Here is a 22098-nt window from a genome sequence, read left to right on the forward strand (position 1 = left end):
CTTCAGAAAGCTGAAGCTCCCGTCACCCATTCCAAAAATGTAACAGCCAAAACTGGCAACAAGCCAATGTCCAATTAGGTGGGGAAGCAAACTGGGGTATATCTATAGAGGAATACTCAGCTGTGAAATGGTTACTTAAATAAGCAACATTGTGAATTGCATGGGGAAGAAAGCACAATATCATTTTAAAAGTAAACAGTTTAATGATTCCAACAATATAAAATTTTATAATACAAGCTAATTTACTGTGAAAGAGGAAAATCAATAGTGGCTATAAGGGCAGAGGGAGAGTTTTTAAAAGGGTACAAGTGAGTATCCTGGTAGCTTAGAGGCTAGAATCCTGGGCTTCACTGCCACAGCCCCAGATCAACCTCTGGTTGAGTTGAGATATCCCAGAAGCTATGCAGGGTGGCTTAAAAAAAAAAAAGGGAACAAGTAAACTATTTGTTGTAGATATGTTTTTTAATAGTTTTATGGGTGTACAAGTAAATAGTATCATATTGTATAATTTTAATCAATTATATTTCAATAAAACTTTGTAGAAATTTGTTTTACATAGAAATTTTCCTAGTTTTTTTTTCATAACCAGAGCTTTAGAAACCTGTATTTCCCTGGCAGGCCCTCCATCAGGGAAAAAATATACTGGTAAAGACTGTTTTTGAGTCAGCAGGAAACTGGTCACAAAAGCTACATCCCTGGGCTCCAGCATCTCGCTTCACCCCCGTCTGTCACTGTCTGTGCAGCACGAGGCTCAGGGTGAAGAGTCCAGAGGTTAAGAGAATAAGCAAAGCTTTATTTGCTCTGACACTGACCTCAGCTAAAGGAAGAACACATGATGGGAGTGTCCACACTCATCTAACACATCACAGCCACCGGGACATTTGCGGAGGTGCCTTTACAACAGGCACTTCCTTCCATTGCCACAGCTCCTCCAGTGCACATAACCACATCCAGCATTTCCGTGTGAAGTTTCTGGCTTCACCCTTGAAACCGTTCAGTAACACCAAAAAACCCAGCTTGAGACCTGAAGGCACATGATTTTTGCAGTACCTGGAGCTTCTCCACAACAGTGCTCAGGATTATGTGTAATACTGGGGAAAAGGGAACTGATTTCTATGCTTCTCACAGAAGCACCAGAGGTGCCTCTTACAGGTGACCTCTGGGTCCACCAAATTCCTTGCATCCAGGCCATAAATTAGGACCCTTTACTAAAGCCTTCTTTCCTAGGAGACTTTTGGCAGCTATGCAAGCTGGACCTCTAGTGGAAGGTGGTAAGCCTACTGCTGCCAATGTTACCCACACTTTACTAAAACTGGATTGAGCCCTAATTTGTCAGAGGGGAAGGAATATGAGGCAACCCTGAAAATTATTCATACTGTTCTGTAAAGAATGGGACAGAGATGAGACATCTCCCTCCCCTGATCAAACTGCCAGGACTGATACAAAGTGTTGGAACCTGGAAACTACTGGCTGGTAGGGGTGAGGCTTCTGCCACAGAAACCAGAAGGGATGTAACTGAGGAAACAGAGCCAGCAGTGAAATATGCAGAAAGCCTCCTAAAAGCTTCCCACCAACCTACAAACTCAAAAGGAATGTTTTTGCTGTGTATGTTCAGCTGTATAATGCTCAACTTCTAGGAGATGGCCCCTTCACAAAGAAACCCATGTTCCCTGCTGGGCTTAGACCTTTAAGATGGTTTCCCCAAATCTGCTGCATAATTTTCTAGTTGAATATAGACATTGGCTGTGACTGGTGTTCTCACAGTCATTGCATTCGTGAGGTTATCTGGTGTGCAGTTTTCTGTGTTGAATGATGTGGGAGCTTTGACTGAAGGATTTCCCACATTCCCCACATTCATAAGGCTTTTCTCCTGTGTGAACTCTCCGGTGCTGAATGAGATTGGACTTTTGGCTGAAGGATTTCTCACATTCTTCACACTTGTAAGGTCTGGCTCCAGTGTGAATTCTCTGGTGTTGATTGAGGGTGGAGCTGTGACTAAAGGATTTCCCACATTCCCCACACTCATAAGGCCTCTCTCCAGTGTGAATGCGCAGGTGCTGCACAAGTTTGCATTTGTAGCTGAAGGATTTTCCACATTCAGTGCATTTATAAGGCCTCGCCCCACTGTGGATCTTCTGGTGTTGAATAAGATTGGAGCTTTGGCTAAACGAATTCCCGCACTCACCACACTTATAAGGCCTGGCTCCAGTGTGAACTCTCTGGTGTTTAATGAGAGTAGAGCTGTAGCTGAAGGATTTCCCACACTCGCCACACTCATAAGGCCTCACTTTACTGTGAATCTGTAGGTGCTGCACAAGTCTTAATTTGTAGCTAAAGGCTTTCCCACATTCATTGCACTTATAAGGCCGTGCTGCAGTGTGACTTCTGTGGTGCTGAATGAGTCTGTAGCTTTGGCTGAAGGACTTCCCACATTCGCTGCACTCGTAAGGCCTTGCTCCTGTGTTATCAGGTCTCTGGCAATTGATAAGGAGGGAACTTTGGTTAAAAGGTTTCTCACAGTCATCACAGTCCTGGTAGTTTTTTCTAGTGAGAATCTGCTGATCCTGAAAAAGTGTGTATTCACAGCTAAACAGTTTCTCATACTCACTGCACTTGTACTGACTTTTTCCATCAAAAAAGGGCTCTGCACACTGAAAGCTGCTCTGTGGCTTTGTCCCTTTGAGTGTGGCCTGATGCTGGAGGAGGTTCAGCATAGCCAGGAAATCCTTGCCCACTTCCTCACAAGTGAAGGGCTTTGCTGATACGTGAAATCTGTAACTTCTCACACGTGCCTTGTCTGTGTCCCTTCTGGATGGCTTCTCGTTGCTGGGCTCTGGGTGGAGGCCAGGGCTAAACCTTGGTTGCTTCTCATACTCCTCACAGGGCTGTGAGTTTTGCTCAAGATGCAGGCCTTGGTGCTCAGGCAGCTGTAGACCGTCTCTCCTGGCCCTGACACACCCCTCACAGGGCTGTGTCTTCTCAATGGATGGGTATGGAACTACAGTCTTGCCCCGTGATGTTTGTTCTACGGGAACACTCTCCACAGAAAATGCCACTGCCTCCTCCATTCCATACCAACAACCTGAAAGCACAGACGTGTGGGTGAGATGCCTGTCGTCTGTGGTGGAGGGGGCAGTCTCTACACAATTCTGTGTAAGACTCAGCACAGCCCACTGGACTGCTCTCAATATGAGGTTGATATGCAGTATTGGGGCTCTGAAAGTCTTAAGAATTAGGAAGGCCTCATAAGATAAAGAATGTAAAGGGGAGGGGTGCAAAAAAGAAAGAAACATCTGGTTCAAGTTCTCTGCCAACACCCTTCATGAGAGCCTTGGCTGAGTGACATTTCAGTGCTATGCGTGAGTTTTATGAACAGCAGCGTGGGACAGTGGTTGTATTTTTTGGCAGCACAGTTAGAGGTGGCAGGCTCATGAAGAGGTAGCTTAGCCCAGCCCTGTTGACCTTAGTAGCTACTAGCCAGGCAACTGGGGAAAGGAGGCAGAACCTGTGTCTGAAGTGAGCAGAGTTGAGTACAAGGTACTGGGGTGGGTGTGAGGGCCTTACCCAGTGAGGTCACGAGCGCAAAGTTCTCCAGCATCACATCGTGGTACAGGCATCTCTGATTCTCATCCAGGAGACCCCACTCCTCCCAGGAGAAGTACACAACCACATCTTCAAAGGTCACACTTCCCTGCCATGATGGGGGAAAGATGAAATCACAAACTCTCCCAAAGACCACAACCCATCACTGACACATATACCCATGCCCACCCTCTCTCTAATTCAGGGGAGATGAAACCAGACCACTGTCTGCAAATGGCCCCACTGATCACTGGGGCCAGAAGTCATCAAGAGGAGGCACATAGACAAAAAGATATGGTACAGCTCTCAGGCAATGTCCCTGACTTGTGGACAAACCACGTATGTCTCACACTGGGGCCCTGAGCCTTACTCCTTCTGCAAATGCACACCCTTCTTAATACAGGACGTCCCTCACACCTGCAGACACCACAGCCGCATGTCCCAGGCCACCATCTGGCCACCCTATAGCGTAAGTGCCTCTTTGGTGTCCCTATAAATTATGGTAGTTCAATCATGTCCTACTTTACCCCAGCGGGGAGGATGAGATCATGTCCTATGGTTATAGAGATGACCAAACACAGGAGACCTGAGACCTAATGTTGGTCAGATGAGATCAACAGCAATTTATTAATCATCTACTCAGTCTGGGAGATGAGGAAACCACACATTCACAGAGCCAGAGTGGAGCTACATGAATGAAAAGAGTGAACAATGATCCTCCAGGGGCAGGCAGGGAACTGAAGCCACCTGAGAAGGGATGAGCAGAAAGTCCATTTAATCCCTGTGAGAAAGAAGACTGTTGGGTTAGGAGACCTTATGTGCAGGAGCAGAGTGAGAAGAACCAGCACTCAGGCCATTTGAAGTCCTCATGGTTTCACAACACAGCACTTAAACACTGGTTTTAATCTTTAATTTTTAGGCTTATACCACAACCAGGCAAAAAACATCCAGAGTATGCTTTGCCAATTCAAACAGGAATCAAACACTCCCAGGGACTTCTCATGACTTCCTGAGCTGCAGAAGCCCCAGATCTTTCTCTGGAGGCCTCATTACTTAGGGGCAGGTCCTTGCCTCAGACTCTGCATTCAGAACATGTCTGCTCTTAGACACACGTGGCCCTCTCCACTTCTGGGCTGCACTCTCAGCCATCACAACCTTCTTCTGTTCACCCAAGCCACATTCAAAGCTCAGCGCCATGTAGTGGACCACCCCAGGCCTTATGACTCTCACAAATGACCACATTTGCCCAGGACCTTGGTGCCACTAATATCAGTCTCTCTTCACATCCCAGGAATCACTATATTGTCCTCAGCTGTAAAAGGCAAGTGGGCCAATAGATATCATCTAAGTGCAAGGCCCCACTGGGGGCGCCTAACCCCTGCCAGCCAGGCCCCATCCCTGGGGAACCCAGAGGGTACCTCCCAGATACAATCACATGGGCTCAACCTGACTTGTCAGTCCAGTGCTGAGGATGTGGAATCATCAGCTCCCACGACCTCTCCACGTGCACATCTCTCATCTGCAGGCACAGGTGTCCCAACTGTCTCTCTGACTCATCACACAGCTTAAGAGGCCTTGATAAAGAGAACCCCCTACTGCTACAGCCCTGTGCAAGACCCAACCACCTGAAAGTGAAGTTACTCAGTCGTGTTTGTCTCTTTGTGACCCCACAGACTGTAGCCTACCAGGCTTCTCCGTCCATGGGATTTTCCAGACAAGAGTACTGGAGTGGGTTGCAATTTCCTTCTCCAGGGGATCTCCCTGACCCAGGGATCGAACCCGGGTCTCCCTCATTTTAGGCAGATGCTTTTACCGTCTGAGCCAGGAAGTCCAACCATCTGAGGCAGCCTAAAATCCAGCCCCCCTTGCCTGCCTCTGATCTGTGCTTCAGTCTCAGGTACCCAGAACCATGTGTGGATCTTAAGATTTCCCATAGCCCTGTTCCTAATTTGTCTGCACTTGATGCTCCTTTGGGGATCCCTGGTGGCTCAATGGTAAAGAACCTGCCTGCCAATGCAGGAGACATGGGTTTGATCCCTGGTCTGGTAAGAGCCCCTGGAGAAGGGAATGACTACCAGCTGTAATACTGCCTGGGAAATCCTAAGGACAAAGGAACCTTGTGGTCTACAGTGGATGGGGTTGCAATGAGTCAGACACAACCGAGCATGCATGCACTGACGTCCCCTACTATCAGAGCCCTTCTCTTTCCTACTACCCTTATTGAAACATTTGCAGTCTCAATCTTTGGCTTATTAAGAATTAAAACTCACCGGTACTTTCCATGTGAGTTCCCATGGTCTTTCCTCTACACCTGAATCCTAACTTCCTTATTACAAAGACACTAGTAGTTCGTGCTAATCACCTCACTTTAACTTAATTACCTCTTTAAAAATCTACCTCCAAATACAGTCCCATTCTGAGGTCCTGGGGGTTAACACTTCAACTTAAAAGCTTCAGGGGATGTAATTCTGCCCATTACATGGGCACAAATGTCCCCATTCACCTCTAAACTCATCTAGCAGTGTGAGTGAAATACATCAGGCTCCATGAAAGGTCACCACAAAGTTCTTGTGAGTCAAGAAAATGTTGAACAAGAGCAGCTCCAGCCTCAGGGTCCCTTTGCCCCAATCATTGCTGGGCCTCTGCATTCACCACAGTCCACTCTTCCCTTGGTAGTCTTGGCCACTTGTTAGACTGTCCCCTCCTCCCACAAATGCCACCTCCTCCAACCGGGTGCCCCAGAAAGAGATGCAGAATTAACACTCAACCTGTTCTTTCTGACCTGAGAGTAAAAATACCAAGGATGAGAATTCCCTTTCCTAAATGTGACACTGAGTTCCTTCCACTCAGTGGTCACCACCTATGTGGGTCTAATGCTGAACTGTCTCAGATTTCTACATTTTTATAACCTCCAACTAACTGGATACCTCCATTCTATATTTTCTGAAACACATCAGGCTCTTAAACATGGCCCAAAACAAAACTCCCGCTATCCTAACTGAAATTGTTCCCACTCCCTCCACTGACTGCTCCACCCTGTGAATGGAGACCCCCATGTTCAGCTGTAAAGACAAAAACATCTGTGAAGAGGCCTTACAAATAAATAGCTGAGAAAAGAAGCAAAAGGCAAAGGAGAAAGGAAAGATTTACCCTACTGAATGCAGAACTCGAGAGAAACAGCAAGGAGAGATAAGAAAACCTTCAAAGAAACAGAGGCAAACAATAGAATGGGGAAGACTAGAGAGATCTCTTCAACAAAGTTAGATATACCAAGGGAACAATTCATGCAAAGATGGGCACAATAAAGGACAGAAAACAGTATGGATCAAACAGAAGCAGAAGAGATTAAGACGTGGCAAGAATACACAGAAGAACTATACAAGAAAGATCCTAATGACCCAGATAACCACGATGGTGTGATCATTCACCTAGAGCCACACATCCTGCAATGCGAAGTCAAGTGGACCTTTGAGAGAAGCATCACTACAAACAAAGCTAGTGGGGGTGATGGAATTCCAGCTGGGCTGTTTCAAATCCTAAAAATGATGCTGTGAAAGTGCTGCACTCAATATTCCAGCAAATTTGTTTGGAAAAGTCAGCAGTGGCCACAGGATTGGAAAAGGTCAGTTTTCATTCCAATACCAAAGAAAGGCACTGCCAAAGAACATTCGAATACTGTACAATTTGCACTCACCGCAGTATGTGAACTGAGAGCTTCCAGATGTACAAGCTGGATTTAGAAAAGGCAGGGGAACCAGAGATCAAATTGCCAACATCTGTTGGATCACTAAAAAAAGCAAGGGAATTAAAAAAAAAAGTCTACTTCTGCTTCATGGACTACACTAACACCTTTGTGTGGATCACAACAAACTGGAAAATTCTTTAAGAGATGGGAATACCAGACCCCCTTACCTGCCTCCTGAGAAATTTGTATTCGGGTCAAGAAGCAACAGTTTGAACCGGACATGGAACAACAGACTGGTTCAAAACTGGGAAAGGGGGACTTCCCTGGTAGTCCAGAGGTTAAGAGTCTGCCTTGCAATGCAAAGGGTACAGGGCTGACCCCTGGTCAGGAAACTAAGATCCCGTGTGCCAACATGCCTTGGAGCAACTAAGCCTGAACTGGTTCACTGCAACAGCAAAGATCCCACATGTCCATCCAAGACCAGATGCAGTACAGCAAAGACCCCACATGTCCAACCAAGAACAGATGCAGCCAAATAAAATTTTAAGACAACAACAACATAAAAAACTGGGAAAGGAGTCAAGGTTGTATATTGTCACCCTGCTTATTTAACTTACATGCAGAACACATCATGCAAAGTGCTGGGCTGGATGAAGCACAACCTGAAATCAAGCTTGCCAGGAGAAGTATCAGTAACCTCAGATATGCAGATGATACCACCCTTATGGCAGAAAGCAAAGAGGAACTGAAGAGCCTCCTGATGAAAGTAAAAGAGGAGAGTGAAAAAGCTGGCTTAAAACTCAACATTCAAGAAACAAAGATCATAGCATCTGGTCCCATCACTTTATGGCAAATAGATCGGGAAACAATAGAAACAGAGATTTTGTTTTCTTGGGTTTCAAAATCAATGCAGACAGTGACTGCAGGCATGAAATCAAAAGATGCTTGCTTGCTCCTTGGAGGAAAAGCTATGAAAAACCTAGGCAGTATATGTAAAAAGAGAGACATCACTTTGCCAACAGACAGAGCTAAAGCTATGGTTTTTCCAGTAGTCGCTTGAGAATTGGACCATAAAGAAGGCTGAGTGCCAAAGAATTGATGCTTTCAAACTGGTGTTGCAGAAGACTCAAGATTCCCTTGGACTGCAAGGAGATCAAACCAGTCCATCCTGGTTTGAAGGAACCAGGAAATCAGCCCTGAATACTCAATGGAAGGACTGATGCTGAAGCTGAAGCTCCAACACTTTGGCCTCTTCTGTGAAGAGTCAACTCATTAGAAAAGACCCTGAGGCTGGGAAAGGCAACAGGAAAAGGGGGTGACAGAGATGAGATGGTTGGACAGCATCACCGACTCCATGGACATGAGTTTGAGCAAGCTCCAGGAGACAGTGAAGGACAGGGAAACAGTGTGTGCTGCAGTCACGGGGTTGCAAAGAGTCGGACATGATTCAGCAAGTGAACAAAGATCCAACAACTTCACCTCCACAATTGTGTCTTACACACATCCCACCTGAACTAGTGTGGCAGCCTCCTCTCACCCTCTCACCTAAGATGGAACATGCTGGGCAGGGTAAGGTAAGGTCAGCTCCATCTTATGGTCCAAATCTCCCCTTATTCCTACCACCTCCAAAATCAACACCCATATTCTAGGTCTGAGTCCTACCTCCCTGCTCTGTTCTCATCAGAAGGAGACTGACATTTCCCTGAATACTGCCAGGCTGGCTTCACCTTCAAGCATCTTGGACATACTGGTACGTGTGCCCATGAACACTTCAGTTTACTGATCTCTGGAATTGGGAACACTTCTATATAGTAACCTCCAGCCTTGTCCTGATGTTTCTCCAGGGCCCTGACACCACACAGATAGAGTTGCAATCAGTGAGCCCTGGAAACCCTCCCCTTACTGTGAAGATTCCAAAAGTGCTTCAGCTGTGTGGGAACGACAAGATAGAAGAAGTGGAGGCAGGCAACCAGGGTGGAGCTTCAGGGGCTCTGCTCTGCTCACACTGGAGCAGAGAGACCTCCAGCTGCCTAAACCCTGGGAGATTCAGTCCTCAGCCACAGGACTCAATCTCCCTGTGTTTCACTGTTATCAACCCTTTTAAGCTTGTTTTCCATCTAAAGAACCTCCTGGGAAACTTCACATTTCTCCTTCACGGAAATTCTCCAACAGTCCCCAGGGTTTTCAGAATGAAGAAATAACCCCTGAGCCTGCCAGTCCAGGTGCCATTTCATTTTAACTCCCTGTTCCCTAAAGAAACAGGTTTCCTGAATGCTCCCAGCTCAGTCCAACCTCCAAGCTGCTATACTTGCGGCTCCCTCTGCCCACCACCCGCTCCCACACGCCATCACTGTCTGCCAGACACAGGGCCTGACCTATGACCACCTCGACATCCTGGATCCCAGGGCTGCAGGCATGTGAGCAGGTGCCCCACACCCTGGGCTTTCGTGTCTGGTGGGGTGAGGGCCCAGAGGACGAGGGTTACCTGATGCGGGTCCCTCAGTGTCGCCGCCGCCATCGGACTCCGAGGTGCAGCAGCCTAGTGCTTCAGATCTGTCTCTGTGAAGCAGGCACAGTGACTTTTCTTGCTCACGTCTCCTTCTCAGTCTGGGTCACCTTGGAACCGACCCAGTGTTCTGGAACCTCTGAGTAGGAAACAGATCGCCACTAGGAGGATGCGGGAAGTCCTGTCCCAACACGATGGTACACACAGAAATGGCCCTCTCCTGGACCTTCATTGGTTCCACGCTCACGTGCCTTTGTTGGCTCGGGGTCCTCTGGGCACTGTGGTTCTCACAGCAGTGAATAAAACACTGAATTAAACAAATAAAACAGTGAGTTAAAACTCCTCTGCCTACATGTATAGATTCTGCCCGTAGTGCAGGAGATACAGATGTGAGCTCAATCCCTGGGTTGAGAAGATCCCCTGGAGAAGGAAATGGCTTTCTTGCCTGGGAAATCCCATGGACAGAGAAGCTTAGTGGGTTACACTCTATGAGGTCACAAATGAGTCAGACACGACTTAGTGACGAAACGACGACAGTATTTTAACTCCTCACCGAATTTATTTAATTATTTTTTTACTTTTGCTTGTGTAGGTCTTTGCTGCTGTGTATGGCCTTTCCCTAGTCGCAGAGAGCGGGGACTACTCTGTAGCTGCTCGGCATGGGTTTCTCATTGCACTGGCTTCTCTTGTTGCTGCGCACGGGCTTAGTGGCTCTAACAGCCTGCGGGATCTTCCTGAAGCAGAGACTGAACTCACATGCCGCGCACCCACTGCGCCACCAGGGAATGCCTGTCTGCCATTTTGATAAGTGGTAATGCTGCCTCAGTGATTCAACCTCACTTCAAGAATCAAGAAGAAATATCTCGAAACAGCCAAACCTTACACCTAAAGAGACTAAAGAAAGAACAATCCCCCTCAAGTTAGTATAAAGAAAGAAATTAGAGGGGCTTCCCAGGTGGCTCAGTGGTAAAGAATCTGCCTGCCAATTCAAGAGACACAGGAAGACCCCACATGCTGCAGAGCAACAAAGCCTGTGTTCCACAACTGCTGGGCCTGTATGCTCAGGAGCCTGCAAGCCACAGCTACTGAGCCCACGTGCTGCAAGTACTGAAGCCTGCATGCCTAGAGCGCACACTCCACAACGGGAGAAACCACAGTAACGAGAAGTCCCCGCGATACAACTAGAGAGTAGCCCCTGCTTGCCACAACTAGAGAAAAAGTTCGTGCAGCAACAAAGACCCAGTACAGCCAAAAATTTTTTTAAATTAAAAAAAGAAATCATAAAGACCAAGGCAGAAATGTGTGAAATAGCAATGAAGAAAGCAACAGCAAAGATCAATAAAACTAAAAGTTGATTGAAGATAAAGCTGATAAACCTTTAGCCAGATTTACCAAAAAAAAAAAAAAAGAGGGGGTGTGTGTGGATCGGACTCAAATCAATAAAATTAGACATGAAACAAGAGAAATTAAAACTGACACTGTAGGAATATAAAGGATCATAAAAACTACTGCAAGCAACTCTATGAGGACAAAATGGACAGCATGAAGAAATGGACGAATGCTTGGAAAGGTATACCTTTCTAAGATTGAACCAGAAAGAATTAGAGAATATGAACAGATGAACCACATGTAATTCAATAGAAGGTGTAATTTAAAATCTTCCAACAAAGTCCAGGATCAGGTGGCTTCACAGGTAAATTCTATCAAACTCCTAACAAAAATTGCAGAGAGGGGAATACGCCCAAACTTGTCCTATGAAAGTCATCACTCTGATACCAAAACCAGACAAGAAAGCAAATATAAAAAAATTATAGACCAACATCATTAATGAACATAAATGCAAAAATTTTCAACAAAATACGAGCAAACAGAATCCAACAACACATTAAAAGGATCATACACCTTGACTGAGTGGGATTTATCCCAGGGATGCAAGGAAAAACTGGGATGCACTTGAAGAATATACACAAATCAATCAATGTATACACTATAAAGCAAACCCACAGCAGACATCATTTTCAAAGGCGAAAAGCTGGAAGCACTTCTGCTAAGAGTAGGAACAAGGCAATGATGTCCACTCTCACCACTACTACTCAGCACAGATTTGGAAGTCCTAGACACAGCACTCAAAAAGAAAAATAAAAGAAATACTAACTGGAAAAGAGGAAGTAAAAGTGTCACTTTTGTAACGATGTACTAGACACAGAAAATCCTACAGATGAAACCAGAAACTACTGGAGCTAATCAATGAATCTTCAAGTTGCAGGATACAAAATTAATGCACAGAAAGCTCTTGCATTCCTATGCACTAACAACAAACGAGCAGAAAGAGAAATTAAGGAAATAACCTCATTTACCACAGAAATAGAAAAAATAAAATACCTAGGAATAAACATACCTTAGGAGGCAAAAGACCTGTACTCAGAAATCTATAAAACACCGATGAAAGAAATCAAAGATGACACAAAGAGGTGGAGAGATACATCAAGTTCTTGGATGCGAAGAGTCAATATTGTGAAAATGACTGAAGTACACAAAGCAATCCACAGATTCAATGCAATCCCTATCACATGACCACCAGCATTTTTCACAAAATTCAGTTCAGTTCAGTTCAGTTCAGTCGCTCAGTTGTGTCCGACTCTTTGTGACCCCATGAATCGCAGCACGCCAGGCCTCCCTGTTCATCACCAACTCCTGGAGTTCACTCAGACTCATGTCCATCGAGTCTGTGATGCCATCCAGCCATCTCATCCTCAGTCGTCCCCTTCTCCTCCTGCCCCCAATCCCTCCCAGCATCAGAGTCTTTTCCAATGAGTCAACTCTTCGCATGAGGTGGCCAAAGTACTGGAGTTTCAGCTTTAGCATCGTTCCTTCCAAAGAAATCCCAGGGCTGATCCCCTTCAGAATGGACTGGTTGGATCTCCTTGCAGTCCAAGGGACTCTCAAGAGTCTTCTCCAACACCACAGTTCACAAGCATCAATTCTTCGGCGCTCAGCCTTCTTCACAGCCCAACTCTCACATCCATACATGACCACAGGAAAAACCATAGCCTTGACTAGACGGACCTTAGTCGGCAAAGTAATGTCTCTGCTTTTGAATATACTGTCTAGGTTGGTCATAACTTTTCTTCCAAGGAGTAAGCGTCTTTTATTTCATGGCTGCAGTCACCATCTGCAGTGATTTTGGAACCCAAAAATATAAAGTCTGACATTGTTTCCACTGTTTCCCCATCTATTTCCCATGAAGTGATGGGACCAGATGCCATGATCTTCGTTTTCTGAATGTTGAGCTTTAAGTCAACTTTTTCACTCTCCTCCTTCACTTTCATCAAGAGGCTTTTTAGTTCCTCTTCACTTTCCGCCATAAGGGTGGTGTCATCTGCATATCTGAGGTTATTGATATTTCTCCGGGCAAAATTAATTCACAAAATTAGAACAAAAAAATTTACCATTTGTATGGAAAGCAAAAAGACTCCCAAGAGCTACCGCAAACTACAAAGAAAAATGGAGCTGTAAGAATCAGGCTCCCCGCCCTCAGACTATAGTACAAAGCTATAGTAACCAAGACAGTATGGCACTGAAACAAAAACAGAAATACAAATCAATGGTACAGGACAGAAAGCCCAGTGATAAACCTACACATCTATGGGTCACCTAGTCTATGACAAGAGAGGCAAGAACATATACTGGAGAAAAGAAGTCTCTTCTATAAGCAGGGCTGGGAAAACTAGACAGAATGAAATTAAAACACTACCTTAAAAAAAAAACAAGAAAAACACTACCTAACACGATACTCAAACTTAAAATGGATTAAAGATCTAAAATGTAATACTAACTTGTAAAAGACTCTTAGAGGAAAACTTAGGGAAAACACTCTTTGACATAAATCACAGCAAGATCTTTTTTGAAGCACCTCACACAGTAATGAAAATAAAAACAAAAATTAATAAATGGGACCTAATTAAATTTACAAGCTTCTGCACAGTAAAGGAAACCACAAACAAGAAAAGATATCCCTCAGAATGGGAGAAAATACTTGCCAACAAAGAAGCAAAGGAGTAGTCTCCAAAATACACAAATAGGGACTTCCCTGATGGTCCAGTGGTTAAGAATCTGCCTTGCAATGGAGGGGATGTGGGTTCAATCCTCAGTCGGGGAACTAAGACCCCACATGCTGCAGAGCAACTAAGCCCAGTGCCACAAGTACTAAGCCCCCATGCCACAACTAGCCACATGTGCCACATGAAAAGATTCAGCATGAAGCAATGAAGACCCCATGTGCTGCAACTAGGGCCCCACATGAAGAAAGAAAAAGTTAGACCAAAATATATAAACAGCTCATGGAGCTCAACATCAAAAGGCAAACAAATGGGCAGAAGAACTAAATAGACACTTCTTGAAAGAAGACATACAGATGGCCAAGAGGCACATGGAAAAAATACTCCACATCACTAATTATTAGTGAAATGAAAATCAAAACTACAATGAGGTATCACTTCACATCAATCACAAAGGCCTTCATCAAGAAATCCTCAAACAATAAGTGCTGGAGAGAATGTGAAGAAAAGGGAACCGTCCTGCACTGTTAGTGGGAGTGTAAACGGATATAGTCACTATGGAGAACAGTATGGAGGTTCCTTGAAAAACTAAAAATAGAACTACCATTATGACCCAGCAATCCTGGGCATATGCTCTGAAAAAAACCTTAATTCAAAAAGATCTATGTGTGTGTGTGTGTGTGTGTGTGTGTGTGTGTGTAAGACAATGTTCATTGGAGCACTCTTTACAACATTCAGACATGGAAACAACCTATAGATGTCCATCAACAGATGAATGGATAAAGGTGTTATGTGTATATGCACACAATGGAGTGTTTACTCAGCCATAAAAAGGAACACAACTGGGTCATCCGTAGAGATGTAGGTGGACCTACAGTCTGTCATACTGAGTGAAGTCAGAAAGAGAAAGACAATCATCCCAAGTATGTGGAATCTAGAAAAATGGTACAGGTGAACCTACTGCCAGGGCAGAAATAAGAGATGCAGACACAGAGAGTGGATGAGGGGAGGGGAAGGGGAGAGAGGGCATGAATTGGGAGATTACATTTGACATGAATACACTACGTGTGTAAGACAGAGAGCTAGTGGGAACCTGTTACACCAGAGAGCTCAGCTCGGGGCTCCATGACGACTTGGGGGATTGGGGGGACGTGTGTATTCGTATGGCTGATTCACTTTGCTGTACAGCAGAACCATCATGACACTGTAAAGCAGTCACCCTCCAATCACCAAAGATGCTGCAGTAGGTTCAGGGCTCCTTCCTTAATGATTAGAAAACTGGGGTATTGAAAAGAATTCAAAGCGGCATTGGATTTCACCCATCTAACCCCAAATCTGGAAAAGTCATATGTTATTTGACTTCAGAGCAACATCTCTGAATATTTACACAACAGTTTTTGCTAGGGAACTGTTGACCAAAACCCCCCATCTTGGCCAGGCCCACTTACCTGAGTTGTCTCACAAGAGGAAATCTCAAAAAAGAGCATGTACTGCAGGACAAGACTAACCCGAAAACTAACCGGGAGACTCAGGGAAGGGCAAAAGAGGGAGGAGGCGACCGACCCTCCAAAGACCTTCTCACTGGAACCCACCTCAGCTGAGAGATGCTCGCGTCACCAGGAAGGCCCCCGAGTCAGGCTATGGGCCAGGCGAGATGACTGGCCGGAGCCACACCAGAAGCTAACCGCATCACCAGAACACCTGAGACTGTGAGCCACGTGGCAGAGCAGTCCCTTTGGGTTTCCTTGCCCTCCTGCTCTCAGCCAGGATGCCCCTTCCCAATAGTCTTCTGCACATGTGTCTCCTCAGACAATTCATTTCTGAGTGTCAGACAAGAGCCCACTCAAGCCATGGAAGGGGTCTCCCTTCCTGCAACAGATTCTTTTGTAGCCTACAACTACTGAATCACTTCAACTGTTATTCAACAGTGAATGTAAAATTCCCAACAGATTAACTTGAATAGTTCACAAGATTATAAACATAAAAGGAAAGTTTATTAAATACATGACTGAATATCCTACAGGGAACTTTCTGAGCCCACATCTTTGGAAAAAGATGTTCTCCCTACCCAGCACACAAAGCACAACATAGACACAGTGGTCACTGCTAATCAGCACAAAGTGACAAGATGCTGAGAAACAAAGACGCAAGAAAGGTTTTCATCGGCCAGTGGCCTGGGTTTATAACCAGAGTCATCCAAAGGACAAAGATAGTAGTGAATAAGTCAAAAAAAGCCAAACATGCTTACCAGGATCAGGATGGTACGCGTGGCTCTGACTTCAGAGGCAGGTCCAGAAGCAAGTCTACTGCTGAGAATGTATTGGACTTACTGCCTGTACCTGTAAAGAACAAAGACAATGGAAGCATTAGCCCAGGTGACAAGGTCCAAGCACGCCACATCAGTATCACAGACACTGACAATACTTCCTCTCAGTCTATCTGGAAAGTCCCAGGAACCAGGAAGATATACATACATACCCACGCCCCATATTTCTGTTTTTGCTCCTCGCCACGCTAACAGGAATGTCAATCTACACCAGGAGTTTCAGGATCCAGTCTAGGAAACAGCAGAAGTCAGAGTACTCAGTGGAGGGAGCTAAGACTTCGATCTCAAAGAGGTGTGCATACAAAGCTTAATGGCCTAGAAACTACTCAGGAGGCAAGTCATGCTGGGGGAAAGTCCCATATTCTTTCTGTGTAAATAGAAGACATGTTCACATGCAGCTTCATTCAATCCAAAAGCTGCCACCAGATGATCCCTTTAGAGAAAGGACCAACTTGTCAGCAAAGACCAAGTGATCCAAAGAGGTCTCATCTCATGCCCAAATTGGAATTACAAAGTTATAAAGAGTGAGGAATTTCCAAGGATCCCAACCCAGTCTGAGTGAAGATAATACCCCAATTAAAGTGAGTAGAAATTACTCCATCAATTTAGAAAGTATGTTAGAGACTGATTTTATTTGAGTCAGAGGAATCCAGTGACAAAGATAGTGGATAATTCTAATACCAGAAAATTAACTTGGTCACTTTTCATTTTAATTTAATAATAAGAGCAATCGTTTGTAATAACAAAGATATTTTGTATAGACTGTTTTATAGTAACAAAGAATAATCAACCTGGTATCTATCACTGAGAGACTAAATAAATCATGCCGCATCCTCATAACAAGCATTAGGTAGTTGTGGACATAATCAATAAATGTTCTCTACTGCTGAGCCTTCAGATCGTAATTTACATTCCAGAAAAAGTAAGAATACCATATTCAGAATATCTTAAGATAGATATCTTAATAAGAATATCTAATACATATTCTTACCTATTCTTACAAGTAAGAATATCATATTGAGAATATCAACAGTAAAAATATGTACATTCTTACTATATATTTAAGACTATCATATAGCAACACTACAAAGAACATTTATTAGTAAAGAGAAGTGAGCACCAGGATTTAAGGCAGAAAAGGATAGGTTAATTCTACCACCCACCAAAAAAATATGTCCTTTTCATCATAGGGGATTGGAATACAAAAGTAGGAAGTCAAGAGATACATGGAGTAACAGGCAAGTTTGGCCTTGGAGTATAAAATGAAGCAGGACAAAGGCTAACAGAGTTTTGCCAAGAGAAGGCACTGGTCATCGCAAACACCCTCTTCCAACAACACAAGAGAAGATTCTACACAGGGACATCACCAGATGGTCAATACCAAAATCATATTGATTATATTCTTTGCAGCCAAAGATGGAGAAGCTCTATACAGTCAGCAAAAACAAGACCGGGAGCTGACTGTGGCTCAGATCATAAACTCCTTATTGCCAAATTCAGACTTAAATTGAAGAAAGTAGGGAAAACCACTAGACCATTCAGGTATGACCTAAATAAAATCCCTTACGATTATACAGTAGAAGTGACAAATAGATTCAAAGGATTAGATCTGATAGACGGAGTACCTGAAGAACTATGGACAGAGGCAGTGATCAAGACCATCTCCAAGAAAAAGAAACACAAAAAGGCAAAATGGTTGTCTGACGAGGTCTTACAAACAGCTGGGAAAAGAGAAGCAAAAGGCAAAGGAGAAGAGGAAAAATATACCCAACTGAATGCAGAGTTCCAAAGAATAGCAAGGAGAGATAGGAAAGCCTTCTTCAGCGATCAATGCAAAGCAATAGAGGAAAACAACAGAATGGGAAAAGCTAGAGATCTCTTCAAGAAAATTAGAGATACCAAGGGAACATTTCAGCAAAGATGAGCACAATAAAGGACAGAAATGGTATGGACCTAACAGAAGCAGAAGATATTAAGAGGTGGCAAGAATACACAGAAGAACTGTACAGAAAAGATCTTCATGACCCAGATAATCACGATGGTGTGATCACTCATCTAGAGCCAGACATCCTGGAATGCGAAGTCAAGTGGGCCTTAGGCAGCATCAATACGAACAAAGCTAGTAGGGTTGATGGAATTCCAGTTGAGCTATTTCAAATCCTAAAAGATGACACTGTGAAAGTGCCGTACTCAATATGCCAGCAAATTTAGAAAACTCAGCAGTGGCCACAGGACTGGAAAGGGTCAGTTTTCATTCCAATCCCTAAGAAAGTTAATGCCAAAGAATGCTCAAACTACTGCACAATTGCACTTAGCTCACACACTAGCAAAGTAATGCTCAAAATTCTCCAAGGCAGGCTTCAACGGTATGTGAAATGAGAACTTCCTGATGTTCAAGGTAGATTTAGAAAAGGTAGAGGAACCAGAGATCAAATTGCCCACATCTGTTGTATCACAGAAAAAACAAGAGTTCCAGAAAAACATCTATTTCTGCTTTATCAACTACGCCAAACCCTCTGACCATGTTGTACAAATGCAGTCTGGTTGATAATCAGGACTCCCCTGATTACAAAGCTACTGCTGCTGTTGCTGCTAAGTCGCTTCAGTCGTGTCCGACTCTGTGCGACCCCATGGACTGCAGCCTACCAGGCTCCTCCATCCATGGGATTTTCCAGGCAAGAGTATTGGAGTGGGTTGCCATTGCCAAAGCTGCTAACCCTGGGAAAAGATAAACATGTCTTTGGTTATACAAAAAGGCCTAGACAAGAAGAACCATTTTTCTCAATTGGTTCCATTGCTGCTTTGTCTCTGAAATCAGTATTTTGCAAGTAAGGGACTGCCTTTTACAGTTCTTGTAAGGCCCATTACATTCAGCTCTCTATGGAAAGATTATCAGTGCTACGATGGACGAGGATTCTGATCAAGAAATCACCACAGAAGTCAGGAAGGATTATGCTACTTAAGATGCTCTTAGTATAGGAAAAGCTGTGAAAGCCATAAAGTCTGAAACAATAAATTCCTACTGGAGAAGAATGTGTCCAGATGACTTCATAGGATTTAAAACAAAGGCAGTCAAGAAAATCATGAAAGAGACTGTATGTATGGTGGCTGGGGGAGGGGGACAGGTGGGAAGGTGAAGGGTCTCAGGATATGGATCCTGGAGAAATTCCAGAGCTAACTGGCCCCATACCAGAGGAATGAGCAGAAGACAACGTGATGGGGATGAGTGCTTCTGAGCCCGCGCTGGGGGAAGCTGATGCCGACGTTCCAGTGCCAGGAAACAAAACGGCCTTAGACAGTCCAGCAGAAGGGTTCTGATTATTCAAGACTGCTTTTGACTTCTTTTAAAAGATGGAGACTTGCATGATATGGGCACTGAAACTAGAGCAAACACAAACAGTGGAAGAAGAATCGGCGCCCTACAGAAACTTTTTTTGAGAAATGAAAAAATTTAAAAAGTCAGACAGAAATTGCCTGATCCACGTTGATGCATGGCAGAAACGAACACAATATTGTAAAGCAATTATCCTCCAATTACAAATAAATTTGAAAAAGAAAATGAAATGAAGAAGACAGAATAAGCCCTTTAGTCATAATACCTGCTACAAAAAAGGGCAATTCAGACATTTTCAATGTTAGGAATTGCCATGTCTTTATAAATAGTTCCCATTTCTGAACTGGAATGGTCTGCAACAAAAACTAGCAACCGCAACATAAGCAAAGTAACTACTTAAATAGGACATCATGACAAAGTGTTTTCTGAATAAATGATCACATGAAGGAATACGTCTCTGTTACCCAACGCAGCCATGAATAAAAATGTTAACGAGGTAAAACTGTCCTGATGACAATAAGACAATATCAAATTAAAAAGTTCTTATTAAGCTTAATTCATCTTAACATATTTTGACAAAAAAATCTCAGATCCATTGCAGCAAATCTTATTAATTAAACCAGAAATCTATTACCATTTATTAATCCTATGCTTTAATTTGTGCATGCTCACCCTTAATTTAAGGATCACCATGAATAAAACATGAAAATCAGTAAAAACTATATGATCAACCGTTCATTAGTGTATAAGCTAGGCTACCATGGACCAATCATATTGCTGCTTCATTACTGACATATGAATATGTGTAAATATGAATTTTTTCACATTATCTTATTTTTAATTAAGGTAGAGTTGATTTACAGCATTATATACGTTTCAGGTGTACAACACAGAGATTGCCACTTTTTAAAGTTTACACTTGATTTACAGTTATAACATACCGACTATACCCTCTGTGTAGAATATATGCTTGTAGCTTATTTTACGCCTAGCAGTTTGGACCTCTAAGTATGCCACTTCTATCATACCCCTTTTCCTTGCTAGTAACCACTAGTTTGTTCTCTATATTGTGAATGTTTGTTTTTGTTATCTTCAGTTTGTTTTCTTTGTTTAGATTCCACATAAAAGTAATATCATACAGTATTTGTCTTTCTCTTTGAATTATTTCACTAAGCATAATACCCTCCAAGTCCACCCATGTTACATATGGAAAAATTTCATTCTTTTGATGGCTGCGTAGTATTTTATTCCATTAAATATATGCAAACAGTATATATAATAAATACATAAAAGATATGTGCGTTTATAGATAGATATCCCACATCTTTATTCATTCATCTGTTGATCATCATAGGTTCCTCCCATATATTTCTTGGCTATTGTAAATAATGCTGTTATGAACATTGGGGGGCATGTATCTTTTCAAATCAGTGGGGTTTTTGTTTTTTTTTTAAATAAATACTCAGGGGTGGAAATGCTGAATCCTATGGTAGTTCTAGTTTTAGCTCTTTTAAGGAACCTCCATATTCCTATTCACAGGCTGTACCAATCTGCATTCCCGCTAACAGTGTAGGAGGGCGCGCTCTCTTTTTTCACATCTTTGTTATTTGTGGTATTTTTGATGACAGCCATCTGACAGCTGTGAAATGATATCACTGTGGTTTTGATTTGCATTTCTCTAATTAACAATGTTGAGCATCTTTTCATGTGCCTGGTGGCTATGCATTACAATACTGTAAATGTATTTTCTTTTCCTTATGATTTTCTCAAGAGCGTTTTCTTTTCTCTAACCTGTAAGTATAAAATACATATAAAATAGAATATATATGCTGGTCAACAGGAGACTATTAGTAATCAGGTTTGGGAGAATCAAAAGTTATACGCAAATCTGTCATTTTGTAGGGGGTTGGCAGTTTAAGGGTCAACTGTGTCTACAAAGCAAAAATCTGTAAAACTCCTTTACATGTACTATTACTACTATTATGAAAAAACCCCAAAACCCTCATTTTGGAGAAAGGCAAAGGACCGAATCATCACCCTGGGAAAGGAGGAATAAGAAACAAGATATTTTGTATCTTTTTCTGTCTGAACTTCTTCTCCCATAACTTCCGTATTTGTAAAAAGCCCGTTCCATCTAGCAGAGGAAAAGGGGGAGTAGAACCATCACCCATATTGACCGTACCGGCAAGAATCACCATCGGCAGGACTTCCCTGGCGGTTCAGAGGCCAAGACTCCAGGCTTGAGCCTCAGGTTCAATCCCTAGTCAAGGAACTAGATCCCACATGCCACAAGACCCAGTGAAGACAAATAAATAAATATTTTAAAAAACCCGCATGCCACAGGGGAAGTAAGCCCAGGAGCTGTATCTACCGAGCCCTCGCACCGCAGCTAAAGAAAAGCCTGTGATGAACAGCCTGCACGCCGCAACCAAGGCCTGTCACAGCCCAAACTGAATAGAGAGGTGACATAAATATTAGAAATAAAATACCCAGGAAAATTGGAACTCCGTTTGGTACTGCATAACATGGAGAAACTGTTTATAGTTACATATGATAAAGATACTACAATTAAACAGCAAAAAGTCCTAGCCTATTACAGACACTTAC

The 22098-nt window shown here is 43.4% G+C and overlaps 1 protein-coding gene across 6 annotated transcripts in view; it reads right to left on the reverse strand.

Annotated features, from left to right (window-relative positions):
• Nucleotides 444–22098, reverse strand: part of LOC102180342 (zinc finger protein 501) — a 95112-nt gene continuing 73457 nt past the window's right edge. For 3 of the 6 annotated variants that reach the window (XM_018063514.1, XM_018063513.1, XM_018063511.1), the window contains exons 2-5: nt 16080–16170; nt 9753–10080; nt 3565–3691; nt 444–3082 (exon numbers count right to left, since the gene is read on the reverse strand). In XM_018063514.1, coding sequence (XP_017919003.1) covers nt 1782–3082; nt 3565–3691; nt 9753–9785 — 1461 coding nt within the window. In that variant the 5' untranslated portion in view covers nt 9786–10080; nt 16080–16170 and the 3' untranslated portion in view covers nt 444–1781. Of the gene's footprint in view, nt 3083–3564; nt 3692–9752; nt 10081–16079; nt 16171–16309; nt 16389–22098 lie in introns of all 6 variants that reach the window. The other 3 variants (XM_018063512.1, XM_018063515.1, XM_018063516.1) reach the window with 3 other exon arrangements.

This window comes from Capra hircus, chromosome 18 (genome assembly GCF_001704415.2).
Source record: "Capra hircus breed San Clemente chromosome 18, ASM170441v1, whole genome shotgun sequence".
Classification (NCBI taxonomy): domain Eukaryota; kingdom Metazoa; phylum Chordata; class Mammalia; order Artiodactyla; family Bovidae; genus Capra; species Capra hircus.